Source organism: Leptodactylus fuscus, chromosome 10 (genome assembly GCF_031893055.1).
Source record: "Leptodactylus fuscus isolate aLepFus1 chromosome 10, aLepFus1.hap2, whole genome shotgun sequence".
Taxonomy (NCBI): Eukaryota; Metazoa; Chordata; class Amphibia; order Anura; family Leptodactylidae; genus Leptodactylus; species Leptodactylus fuscus.
This window is the reverse complement of record NC_134274.1, coordinates 60929728-60943697: the sequence shown is the minus strand read 5'-3', so window position 1 is coordinate 60943697 and position 13970 is coordinate 60929728. Positions and strand designations below refer to the sequence as shown.

General features: G+C 41.5%; 1 protein-coding gene across 3 annotated transcripts in view; it reads left to right on the top strand.

Annotated features, from left to right (window-relative positions):
* The first annotated feature begins 11521 nt into the window (after positions 1-11521).
* The window catches only part of RUFY2 (RUN and FYVE domain containing 2), a 38839-nt gene continuing 36390 nt past the window's right edge, over positions 11522-13970 (top strand). For all 3 annotated transcript variants that reach the window (XM_075258353.1, XM_075258352.1, XM_075258351.1), the window contains exon 1: positions 11522-11597. In XM_075258353.1, the coding sequence (XP_075114454.1) occupies positions 11522-11597 (76 nt within the window). The remainder of the gene's footprint in view (positions 11598-13970) is intronic.

Sequence of the window (13970 nt, the reverse complement as noted above, 5' to 3'; positions counted from 1 at the left end):
CAGGAGTAGTGTTGGTGAAGGCAAGGAGTCTGACAGTGACATGGCGCTGCAGAAAAGAGACTCTGTAGCCACAGAGTGAGAAAGTTGCGTTACCACAAAGTATATAACGTTTTCAGGTTTGGTGGCTATACTCTCTCCAAGAAGGCACAAGTTTGGTGGTTTCCACACTTGATGGTGAACTGATTAGGGGATGATAGGAGATTACCACTGAAGGATCATACATCAATAGTACTCAGTCAGTTCTCCTAGTCACTTGCAGGAAGGCCCTACCTGCTGGCAGTCTCTTTGGTCCCATTGCAGCACACAATATCAACTGGCAATACCTCCCTGGTTAATTGTAGTACATAGGAACCATCTCTACTACATTCTCTCACTGGTCTCTGCGTAACCGTATCTTAGGTGGAGCCCAGAAGTCTTATTGAATCCATAACTAGACCTACTGATGTCATGGTGCACAGGCAGTGTATACACTGACCTTACTGGGCTCCCTCTGCTATAAACCCTGCATTACGGCCTCTAGTACTACGGTGTCCAGGGTGACATCACTGCTGCCATGTTGTTACTATCAATAGAGGCAAACACGTCTTCAACACTTAAGAAGCGCTACCAAACAACCATATAAAATCTGAAACTATACAGTACATCTAACAAATATACAAGTATAAGGGCCAGGTTCTTCTTCCGAAAAGCACATTTATAGCTTCAGAACATTAACCTTAAAGGTTGACCAGATAATAATCTATATATATAAAACTCAAATTCTGTAGTAGTCTGCTCCATACAAATCCACAGTTCTTGCCCGATTAGGCTGAAATTTGGCACGCTCCCTCTCCACCCACAGGAGCAGAATACTGCGCACGTTATATCTCGCTAGCGTCCCCCGTCATGACATTGGGGCCCCTAAATTAAGTGAAAGTGAATGCGCTGAGGGGAAAACAACAGTTGTGACTGACAGGGATGCGACGGCACCAAAGAGTGGTGCTAAAGGGGCCGAACCACCACACACAACACACAATCATTTCACAAACACCATATAAACATCACACAGACCGCACACATACACCAACCCACAAGCACAACAACACATCAAATACCACAACACAAACACCACCCCACAAATACCACACACGCACGGACCACACACGCACGCAAAGACACTCAGATGGATGCACACTACACACACGGACGAACAGAGCACATACATACTCACACACAACTACCGCACACATGGACACTTGCTCTGTGCACGCAGAAACACATGGATCACACGTGCATATACACACATATACATGGACCACACACATTCATGCACACATGCATACTACAAATGGATCACACGTGTGCACACACCCACAAAGACACACACACGCATACATATACATGGACCACACACGTGCATGCACACACGCATACATAAACATGGATCACATGCATGCACACGTGTGCACGCACATACATATACACACACACACACGTGCATGCACACACGCATACATACACATGGATCACACACATGTACACGCTTGCATGTACTGATAATACCTGTCTGGTATCCTTAGTGGCTGCTTGCACACTGCAGTATTTTTCACGGGCCTCCAGGCCATGGATTTGGCAGTTCCATAGACTTCTTTGTGCACAAAGCTGTGAATTTTGCAGGCTCCATAGAAGTCTACAGAGCTGTAGAATCCACGGCCTGTAGACTGTAGTGTTACTGTAGTGTGCAATCAGCCATACTGAGCAGCAATATTGGTCAGGTGAAAACTGCCTAATAGCAAGATTGTCAGTATTGCTTATTATACAGGAAGCTTTCATCACTGAAGCACTACAATAGATAGTTGAGTAATTGTAAACCAATTTTACTCTTTTGTCCGTGAACGACTTATAGATTACACTGGAGGGAGGGGGGAGGGTTGCATTATGTTGTTAATTGGGTGTAAATATTTTAGATGTTTGTGTAAGGTGCATAAATTTAAATTTTTGATAAAAAATAGTTTAAAATATAGTTGTACTACATAATATGTATTGAATATGTAAAATCAATAAAAATGTTGAAATGAAAAATAAAGTTGTTAAAATTAGTAAAATGGCAAAATAAGTAAAAATTTTAAGCATGCCTCCCAAAAGTCCCAGATTCTGCGGGATATTCCCGGATTTGGGGTCCTGTCCCGCAGTCCTGGTCAACGGGAGGTACGGTATGTCCCGGTTTTAACTCAACTGTGTCCGGAGTTGAATACATAGGCGAGTAAAACAGGAGCTGTCACAACTCAGCTTTAACGCTGCGATCTGGCTCCTGGATGTGTGGGCGCAATGTGATGACGTCACTCACATCACGCCTACAACTCTGTAAGTGGGACTGCGGAGAGAGCTGCGGGTAGTGAGGGAAAGGTGAGTATCAGTGTTGTTTTGTGTTAAACATTGAGGGGGAACATAATGAAGGGGGCCCATGAAACTAGGGGCAAAGGAAGGAGTGGGAAAAACGACATGAAACTGGGGCAGAGATGGAGGGCGGGACATGAAACTGGGGGCAGAGATGGAGGGGGGGACATGAAACTGGGGCAGAGATGGAGGGAGCATAAAACTAGGGCAGAGATGGAAGGGGGACAGGAAACTGGGGCAGAGATGGAGGGGGGGACATGAAACTGGAGCAGAGATGGAGGGGGAATGAAACTGTGGGAAGAGATGAAAGGGGGGCTTGAAACTGTGGTCAGAGATGGGGGACATGAAACTGGGGGCAGAGATGGGGGACATGAAACTGGGGACAGAGATGGAGTGGGACATGAAACTGGGACAGATGGAGTGGGGGACATGAAAGTGGGGGCAGATGGAGGGGAGGTCATGAAACTAGGGGGGCAGATGGAGGGGAGGTCATGAAACTGGGTGATTGAGATAGAGGGGGCATATAATTTACGGGTAACTGTTGGAGGATTATACTGTGTGGGGGCACACGAAAAATGAATGGGAGAATGGGCGGAGTCAAAAAGTGGAAGGGGCTAAATTTGCCACGTCGCGCAAAGTGCGCCACACATTTTGTCCCTCTTATTGTACTTCAAAAGTTGGAAGGTATGTTTAAGTGGAAAAAAAAGATTTACTGTAGCACTCTGAAAATGTCAATTACAGTGTGACACTGAAAATTTGACTTTAGCTAGCATAACCAACAATTTAACATATTTTCCGCGAGCAAAGCCGCGTGTACTCTACTAGTTCAGACATAAGTCCAACTTCTTCCTACAAAAAGAAAAACGCAACTCTGGCACCTCATATACAGTTCAAAAGTTATACATACTGTATACGGTCATACATGTATACATGTATACAGTACAAAGTGAGCTGTTACTAGGGATATCTCAGTTTTTTGTTTTTTTTTTGTTAATACTGCAGTCTTGGCAGCATATGAAAGCTAGGAATCTAGGTTGTATAAAACCAGAGATACAGCCATTTGAAGTGACCATAACCTTTGGCAAGGCTACAGGTGTATGGACAGAGACTCTATGGTAATGTTTAGAGCATTGCTAGCAGGAACGTTATAGCCTGCTTTCTATTAAAGGAAGTTATATAGGTTAAGTATATTGCAAAAATATTCACAATCCCAGACACAATAGCAAAAAAACAGAAGAAGAATTGGAGTTACAACTTAACTGTAGCTCTTAGTGGGCGGTACAGGAAAAGTCTCATTTACATATTGGTCCCTGGAGCACTATATAGATCTATATTGTTATGTCTGTGGAAGTAGAACAAATAACAGGAGACAAAAGCTAGGTCCCTGTATCATATAGAATCCATTGCAAATACAACCCCATTAATACTGTATAACTGCTAATGGTAAGCCCAGACCAAAATATCATTCTGCAAGATCAATAAGACAGCTGTCAGAAGATAAACTATTTATCATAACACCCACAAGCTATGAATTAGTCTTATATTCAGTACATTGGACAGCAGCCCAAAGACTTGCTCCGTTAGTGCAGCCAGGCTTCATTACAACCACACAACTCTCCGTCTACTGCGTAAGTGTGCTATTCTCCAAGATGAGCTAAACTGCTGCGAAGTTTAGGGAAAGATAATCTGAGCATGCGCACATGACACAGCTGCTGGGCGGACGCCCATTCAGCAGAGGAAGGTGGCGGACGTCTTGTATGTACTGCTTGAGGTGAGCGGCATCTTCATATAGCTCAGGGGTGTATAGGGTGCAGCAGAACCGGGCATATAGCAGCATGGAAGTGCTTTTACTTGTCATTATGGCTAATCCCTCGGCGCTCCTATATTTTATATGGGAGATTGATAGATAAAAATAATCCCAATCTACAATATTATGTTATACAAATGCACCCCAAAATAGGAGGACCAGTAATATAGAAGGGTATTTTATGGGAAACCTCAGATAATGCACTGACTGTGTATATAGTATAGTGCATAATAATCTATATATATAGAATATACTGTATAATAAGCAATATGTGTAATAGACTGTATATAATAAGAACTATGTATGTAATATACTGAATAGTAAACTATAGAGAATACACTGTATAATATGTAATATACTGCGCATAATAAATTATATAGAGAGTATAGACTGTATAATATGTATGTAATATACTGCATAATAAATTATATATAGAAAATACACTGTATAATATGTAATATACTGTGCATAATACATTTTATATAGAGAATAGACTGTATAATATGTAATATACTGCATAATAAATTATGTATAGAAAATAGATAGTACAAGCAATACGTATCATATACTGCACAATAAATTATAGAGAATACACTGTATAATATGTAATATACTGCGCATAATAAATTATATATAGAAAATAGACAGTATAATAAGCAATACGTGCAATATACTGCACAATAAATTAGAAAATACACTGTATAATATGTATGTACTATACTGCATAATAAACTAGAGAATAGACTGTATAATAAATATGTAATATACTGCATAATAAACTATAGAGAATTGACTGTAATAATCAATGTGTATGATATAGTGCATAAACTAGAGAATAGACTGTATAATAAATATGTAATATACTGTATAATAAACTATATATAGAGAATAGACTGCATATACAGTATATACGGCATAATTAAGTTTATAATATACTGCATGATAAACATTAATATATAGATAGATAGATAGATAGATAGATAGATAGATAGAATAGACTGTGTTTATATGTGCCATTTAAATAAAATTTAATTTTTACTGTTATTAATATCGCTTTTATAATAATATTTTTCTCAAAATACAGCATGGTGGCAGGCAAATATTTTCATTGCATACCCATCTGGAACATTTATGGAATATCCAAAGTATAGGCTTTCACTATGGTGCTATAGGTGGAACATATATGTAATCCCCATCTCATGAGCACAGAGTAGAGAGGTGGCCAGACATGCTCAGTCAGGTCCATTCACTTCCTCAGAAGTTTGGAAAGTAGCCAAGCATACCCATACACTTTATATGTGACTTATTGTATTATTGAATGAATGGGAGGGAAAAGAAAATGCTAGCAGTGTTTTGCCGCAGTTTTTTGAGTGTTTTTTTTTTTTTTTTTGCAAAGAGCAGTTTATTTATTTATATAGCACCATTAATTCCATGGTGCTGTACATTTGAGGGTTTACATATGGTACACGAAATATACAGACAAATATAATACTAACAATGACCAGCTGGCACAGAGGGATAGAGGGCCCTGCCCTCAAAGGAAGATGATGATGGATCTATGATGGAAGAGGGATAGAGACAGAAGTTGAGGGGAGAGGCTGTTCAGATAGTGATGTGGTGACAGTAGTGTTATTGGAGGTTGTAGGCCTTCCTGAATAGGTGAGTCTTCAGGGCCTTCAGTAGAAAATATTACACAAATAGCACATTGGTTTGGAGTAACAGGATTGCTTATTCGTGTCTTCTTCACAACCTTGGAGGAGAACTGTCTGTAGGTTCTTGACCTCTGAATGTAAATAATGTTTCAGAACAAGTATGTGTGTTCTTTGATGTGGTGAAAATTCTTGGCTTCAGAACAAATCTGTAAGGATAAGTTCACATGACAGAATTTCTGTGCAGGAATCCGCTGCAAAAATTCCAACTCCCATTCATTTCAGTGAGAAACAAGTGCGGATATTAGAAGCATCCTGCGCGATCTTTTCTGCCTTCCAGGTGCTTCTTTTTGTGCTAGTTGAAAAAATGGCATTACTTCCCATTGAAATGAATGGCTTCTGTTTATAACACTTACGTCTGCTTATACAGTCCTATGAAAAAGTTTGGGCACCCCTATTAATCTTAATCATTTTTAGTTCTAAATATTTTGGTGTTTGCAGCAGCCATTTCAGTTTGATATATCTAATAACTGATGGACACAGTAATATTTCAGGATTGAAATGAGGTTTATTGTACTAACAAAAAATGCGCAATATGCATTAAACCAAAATAAACCAAAGTATGGGCACCTCAACAGAAAAGTGACATTAATATTTAGTAGATCCTCCTTTTGCAAAGATAACAGCCTCTAGTCGCTTCCTGTAGCTTTTAATCAGTTCCTGGATCCTGGATAAAGGTATTTTGGACAAACAATTCAAGTTCAGTTAAGTTAGATGGTCGCCGAGCATGGACAGCCCGCTTCAAATCATCCCACAGATGTTCAATGATATTCAGGTCTGGGGACTGGGATGGCCATTCCAGAACTTTGTACTTGTTCCTCTGCATGAATGCCTGAGGATTTGGAGCGGTGTTTTGGATCATTGTCTTGCTGAAATATCCATCCCCGGCGTAACTTCAACTTCGTCACTGATTCTTGAACATTATTCTCAAGAATCTGCTGATACTGAGTGGAATCCATGCGACTCTCAACTTTAACAAGATTCCCGGTGCCGGCATTGGCCACACAGCCCCAAAGCATGATGGAACCTCCACCAAATTTTACAGTGGGTAGCAAGTGTTTTTCTTGGAATGCTGTTTCTTTTTGGACGCCATGCATAACGCCTTTTTTTACAACCAAACAACTCAATCTTTGTTTCCAAAATGAAGTTGGCTTCTCCAAATGTGCTTTTGCATACCTCAGGCAACTCTATTTGTGGCGTACGTGCAGAAACGGATTCTTTCTCATCACTCTCCCTGACAGCTTCTCCTTGTGCAAAGTGCGCTGTATTGTTACCGATGCACAGTGACACCATCTGCAGCAAGATGATGCTGCAGCTCTTTGGAGGTGGTCTGTGGATTGTCCTTGACTGTTCTCACCATTCTTCTTCTCTGCCTTTATGATATTTTTCTTGGCCTGCCACTTCTGGGCTTAACAAGAACTGTCCCTGTGGTCTACCATTTCCTTACTATGTTCCTCACAGTGGAAACTGACAGGTTAAATCTCTGAGACAACTTTTTGTATCCTTCCCCTGAACAACTATGTTGAACAATCTTTGTTTTCAGATCATTTGAGAGCGGGCTGTCCATGTTCGGCGACCATCAAACTTACCTGAACTTGAATTGTTCTGTAGAAAGAAATGGTCCAAAATACCTTCATCCAGGATCCAGGAACTGATTAAAAGCTACAGGAAGCGACTAGAGGCTGTTATCTCTGCAAAAAGAGGATCTACTAAATATTAATGTCACTTTTCTGTTGAGGTGCCCATACTTTTGCACCGGTCAAATTTTGGTTTAATGCATATTGCGCATTTTCTGTTAGTACAATAAACCTCATTTCAATCCTGAAATATTACTGTGTCCATCAGTTATTAGATATATCAAACTGAAATGGCTGCTGCAAACACCAAAATATTTAGAACTAAAAATGATTAAGATTAATAGGGGTGCCCAAACTTTTTCATAGCACTGTATGTAGCTTAGGGGTTCACCAGCCCCTTGAGGCACCAGGGCCCATGTGTGTCTGCTACCCCTGCACTCCTTTTAGCCACATCCCTGCTTCAGTCATGCATTTCCCTATTTCATCTGTCTTCTCTTGTACTGTCTGAAGGTTAGGAAGGAATGTTGATCCTATAGAAAAGAGTAACACATGACTGCACGATCAGACTACACGCAGTCTGTAACCATGGAGATTCACAGGAGCTGTAGACACAAAATGGTCAAATATTTGCAACCAAACTGTTAGCAAAGTCTTGTGACCTGCTTCCTGTAACAGTGAGAGATTTCAGTAATGGATTCTCAACAGGAATATCAAATTCCCTAAAGCTTCTCCCTGGGCTCAAGAGAAAAAAAAGGATCTTTATACGGTGAATGTGCAGAGCAAGTACTGCCTGGCCCATTCACAGAATATAAATCATACATTGTGCCTTTTGTCTGCTGACTACTGATATAGAAGAATATAGGAATTGCTCATCAAGTCATCCTCAGTCACCCCATGTGCAGTGGATATGGAATAATGGCGAGAGTGAAAAAGTGTGACTGCAAAGAACAGGGTCCCATGTGCATCTGTTTGCACTCGGGACCTTGTGTTGCACACTCACTGACAATCGATTCAGCTATATGGGACTGCCAAAGAGAAGTTGAATGCAGTACTTAGCCATTTCCATTAGTGCCAGGTCCTGCAGTCAGCTTCTCTTTGGCAGGGCTCTCCTGATCGGTGTGGGTCCCAGCAGTTAGACCCCTGCCAAGCTACCAGTTATCACTTCTCTAGTGAATAGGTCATTTGGGAATTTATTACCAGAATAGCTCTAAGCATGAACATAGTATTATAAATGCCGAGTAAAATATTATAGCTAAAGTTCAAAAGGGTATTCTAGGTTCTGAAATAACAGGTTTGTGGCAATTCTACTTAAAAAGACAGATGTGTGTCACAGAGTTTGATATGCTAGGCAACTGGCACGTCATTTACTTTTCCTTTGGTGTCTGCATAAGGGAATATCTGATCCGACGGAGGGTGATGATGGACTAGGGGGGAAAGGTGGTTCCAGCCTCTTTATGAACCCCAGGTCACGTGATCAGAAACAGCGCTCCTATTCCCAATTGCTCCTTCCCCAGTCTGATGGGTAATTAAATTTCCTGTGCTATGGGGTCTGGATTTCATTTGTCAGCCAACCTCCCTAGCACAGTTAAGTAATTACCTGAGAGTCCAGGGAAGGAGCAACTGGGGGTCAGAGAGTGGCTTCTGATCACATGACCTGGGGACATCAAGTGGAACCCCCTGATTTGTCATAATTATCATCGCTGCATTAGGTAAGTCATTAACACTGGATCTGGGACTACTAAATTGAAATATTTCACAAAAGAAGTGCCCCCCAAAACAAGATTGTATAAAACATAACTTTTATTAATTTAGCTTAAAATATAAAGGGCTGGAAAGGACGGCCCCTGGGAATTAAAAAGAGTAGTGTGGTATATCAACCTACACTAAAAGATTAGGCTCAAAAAGTGACCCCTATATATGGCAGGAATAGTGGTAGCCAAATATATTGTAGTGAGGGAATCTCTGCTTTTAGGTTCACACACAGCCCAGGTGTTTTTATAGACCAGTGGTTCTCAACCTTTCTAATGCCGTGACCCCGCAATACAGTTCCTCATGTTGCGGTGACCCCAAACCAAAAAATAATTTTGGTGGCTACTTCATAACTGTAAGGGCTAGTTCACACAGGGGGCGGTATAGTGGATCTATAGCGGATTTAGGCACTGAGAGTGACGCGGGGAGCCGCGTCACTCTCGGGTCAAAACACGCTTGCCACGATTGTCGCGGCTTCCCCCCGGAGTCGGCTCAAATTAATGGGACGACTCGGGAGGTTGCTACCGCCAGGCGGACACCACAGGTCATCGAGCTGTGGAATCCACCTGAAGAAAGGGCAGCCCACTTTTTTTTCCGTGAGCGTCAGCCTGGCGGTCTAAATAGACCTCCATTGTGAGAGGGTGGATTATGACGTGGATTTTGCACCATAATCTGCACCATAATCTGCCCCCTCTGTGCCTGTGTGAACGGGCCTTAATTTTGCTACAACCCATACCCAACCTCCTACAGTCACCCGTAAATTATATGCCCCCCCCTCCATCTCTCCCCCAGTTACATATAACCTCTTCATCTGCCCCCAGTTTCTTGTCCCCTCCATCTCTGTCCCCAGATTCATGTCCCCCATCTCTGTCCCCAGATTCATGTCCCCCATCTCTGTCCCCAGATTCATGTCCCCCCCATCTCTGTCCCCAGATTCATGTCCCCCATCTCTGTCCCCAGATTCATGTCCCCTCCATCTCTGTCCCCAGATTCATGTCCCCCATCTCTGTCCCCAGGTGCGACCCACAGGTTGGGAACCGCTGTTATAGACTGAGAGTCATATACTAAATCACACAGTATCCCCCACTATACATGTAAGCTCAATGGCAAACTCCGTGGCAGACTAGATAAATCATAACTGTGTGTGTATGTATGTACTAGACTGGATTCAAATTAAATTTCCTGTGCTATGGGGTCTGGATTTCATTTGTCAGTCAACCTCCCTAGCATAGGCAAGGAAAATGTTTGTTCTCGTACCGTGTTAGCCAGTGGTTATGAAATATAAAAAAAAAAACAAACAAACAAACTTGCAAGTCTTCAGTAGGTGATACCTTTAATGATGACAGAATATGACGTTTCGAAGCTTACTCTGGGCTTCTTCAGATATATCTAAAAACACTGACCCTATTTAAGACTCTAGATAATGGAATGAATACATCACATGGGTTCATGTCATTCTATACAAATCACTGAACTAAGACAGCCATAAAGATAAAGAACCTGGGAACTGTGAATTGATTATTTGTTTTTATATGTATATAGTAATAAGCCTCTTCCCCCCTCCCTCCTGTAATCCTATCCCTATGTGTCCAGTTGTGCATAAATATGCAGCCTGCAGAAAGTGTTTTTAGATATATCTGAAGAAGAAGCCCAGAGTAAGCTTCGAAACGTCATATTCTGTCATCATTGTGAGTTAGCCATTAAAAAAGGTACCTACTGAAGACTTGCAAGTTTTTTTTTTTTTTATATAGCACAGGTAAGTAATTACCTGAGAGTTCAGGTAAGGAGCAACTGGGGGTCAGAGAACGGCTTCTAATCACATGATCTGGGGGACATGAAGTGGAACCCCCTGATCTATCATAATTATCATCGCTGCATTAAGTAAGTCAATTTAAATAAACTCCTTGGACAATCCCTTTAACAACTGAAAAAACACGGGGTAACTGGAGTGCTTCAGATTTTTTTGTTTCAGAAGTCATCATATGGATCAATGGTGGCGCAAACCGCAAGCTCGTGTCAGGATTAGAAGATCAGCCTCAAATTTCTGGCATAGTTTTTCTTTAAAATTGGAAACTGACTTTTTAGGATTAAAATTTTTTTTATAAAAATCATCCATCTGTAAATGCAGTGAAACAGAGCTCTGGTAATTACTGTAGCAGTAACCTTTCCTGTAGCTGGGTGTCCATCACATGAACAATGTAGATTTATATCCCCTGATATAAGCAATGGAAGTTATCCTGGAAGACAGGATGCTTACAGCAACTGTGTATTGTGTTCACACAGGTCTCTGCAACAGAAACACCATGACCCAGTTCGGAGCACCAAGGAACCCTGTAAACTGGGTCTCCCACATCACAGCAGCTGTGGTATCCCAGCCAGGTTGGTCATATTCAGTTCAATTACGCTGAGATGTTCTGTTACAGTATATGGGATTCTCTCTATGCTGCACCACGCAGAGACCCTTCCATAATGTGCCAGAATTGAGGCATTTAATTTGGCAGCAACTTTGTGGTTGATATAGTGGGGGATTTATTAAGATTGGCATTCTATACATCAGTCTTTAATGAAGTCTCTGACTAGTGCCAACTATGGCTGAATTAATAAGAAGCTTCAGCTGCTTACTAAATCAGGCACAGTCCTGGGCGCAGAATGGAAATCTACACCAGTCAGGGGTTGGCATAGAATTCCTATATGTAATTTGTTGTGCCAAGGAGTCTCTGCCCCTTTCTATCCACTTCTGTCCCCCCAAGAAAAAGAAAAGAAATAAAGGCTAAGGCAACAGTAAAAAGGCCAAATATTCAGAAAGTGAATATAGTGAACGCAGTAATAGGGAGCACAGTTGGTGCCTCTCTGGCCAAAGATCTGACTATTCCTATATACGCCAGTTTTCTGTCATAGAAGTAAATTAAATTTCTCCCATTGTGTGCACCTGCATTTTTGAAGGGGTTGTCTCATAAAGACTGCATAGTAATACATTTGGACATTATAGTGGTGGTGCATCTATTGGATTATCTAAGGTATGGTGGTGCTCAGTATAATGTACCCTACAGTGTACTGTGGCTGGTGTGATATCAAGTTTCCTAGTGACAGAATCTCTTTAAGGGCTAGTTCACACGTGAGTATAAGGGGAGGTTTTTGACAGCGGATTTCGCGTCCAAAACCTCCCCTTATAATGGTGGTCTATGGAAACCGCCGGGCTTCTGTTCTCCGCTAGCGGCGAGCTGCTGCTAGCGGAGAAAAGAAAGGACATGTCCTTTCTTCAGGCGGAAGCCGCGCAGGCTCAGCCGCGCGGCTTCCGCCCCCGGCAGCTCCCTCCTATGTCGGCTCATTCATTTGAGCCGACAGCAGAGGGTTAAGCCGCGACAGCGATGGTCGCGGTGGGCGGGTTTTGACAAGAGAGAGACGCGGCTCGCCGCGTCTCTCTCTGTGTCAAAACCCGCGCGGGCAGTTCACGTGTGAACTAGCCCTAAGGAGTGAATGTCAAGCTCTGGTAAGCAGGAATGTGGCATTTCCTCTTTTGGTTAACTTGCCACTCCCTGTTGATATCACAACAAACCATGGATGTGTCTACTTAAACAAACCAGAGAAAGTCACTGCTTACAACTTAGAGGGAACATTTCAGATATACTTGTGTATAGCGTTTAGTGATCCTTTCATTTGCTCACACTAGTAAATCATACTACATACAGCCAGTCTGAAAAATTGTGATCCATAGGAGTATCCACCACAACCTGGACAAATAGATGACACATTCCTGTTCTCTGAGCTGGATTGCAGATTCTAATTCTAATCTTATATAATAGTCATTATATTTTCTCAGACAACCACAACCACATTACAGATCAGGAAGTAGAGATCATGTTGACCATTAACTACTTTTGGTATATGGGGATAATGTCCATCCTTATGGAGAGACCACCTATTAGGTGTGTGGAGATTTATACAGCCATAGTTGCTCCACTGCAAGGGATTATTGGAGGAATAAGCAAATCTGTCTCCCAAGATGTAAATAGGATATGAAGTCAGGGACCATCAACAAGGACTGCGCTTTACCCGTAGGATTTTTGAAGAACTGTAATTTTATTGAGATTCACACACGAGATGTTTCGGGTCACATGACCTTTTTTCAAGTGTATAAGAACTGTTAAAACATAAGTATACCAAAACACTGTTATATAAAAAAAAATATCATGGGTCAAGAATATAAAGAACTAGCTTTTACCCGCGACTTCGTCTGCGGTGATTTGAGAATTGGGCAGACACAGACGTGTGAAACTTTAAAAGTGCTTTAAAAAGTTTGGTGGGCTAGCAAATGTGATGTGATGTGTTATATTGTGTATGTAGTGATACAGACAATGTGATGTGTTATATTGTGTATGTAGTGATACAGACAATGTGATGTGTTGTATTGTGTATGTAGTGATACAGACAATGTGATGTGTTATATAGTGGAAAGCTATATGTAAATGTGAGTGAGTAGAGTGAGGGCTACTCCTGAGGTGACAGTAAGGAGTGTGCAGGCAGGTTGATGCAGGAAATGTGTGAGTGTGTAGTAGTGATACAGACAATGTGATGTGTTGTAGTGATACAGACAATGTGATGTGTTATATTGTGTATGTAGTGATACAGACAATGTGATGTGTTATATTGTGTATGTAGTGATACAGACAATGTGATCTGTTATATAGTGGAAAGCTATATGTAAATGTGAGTAGAGTGAGGGCTACTCCTGAGGTGACAGTAAGGAGTGTG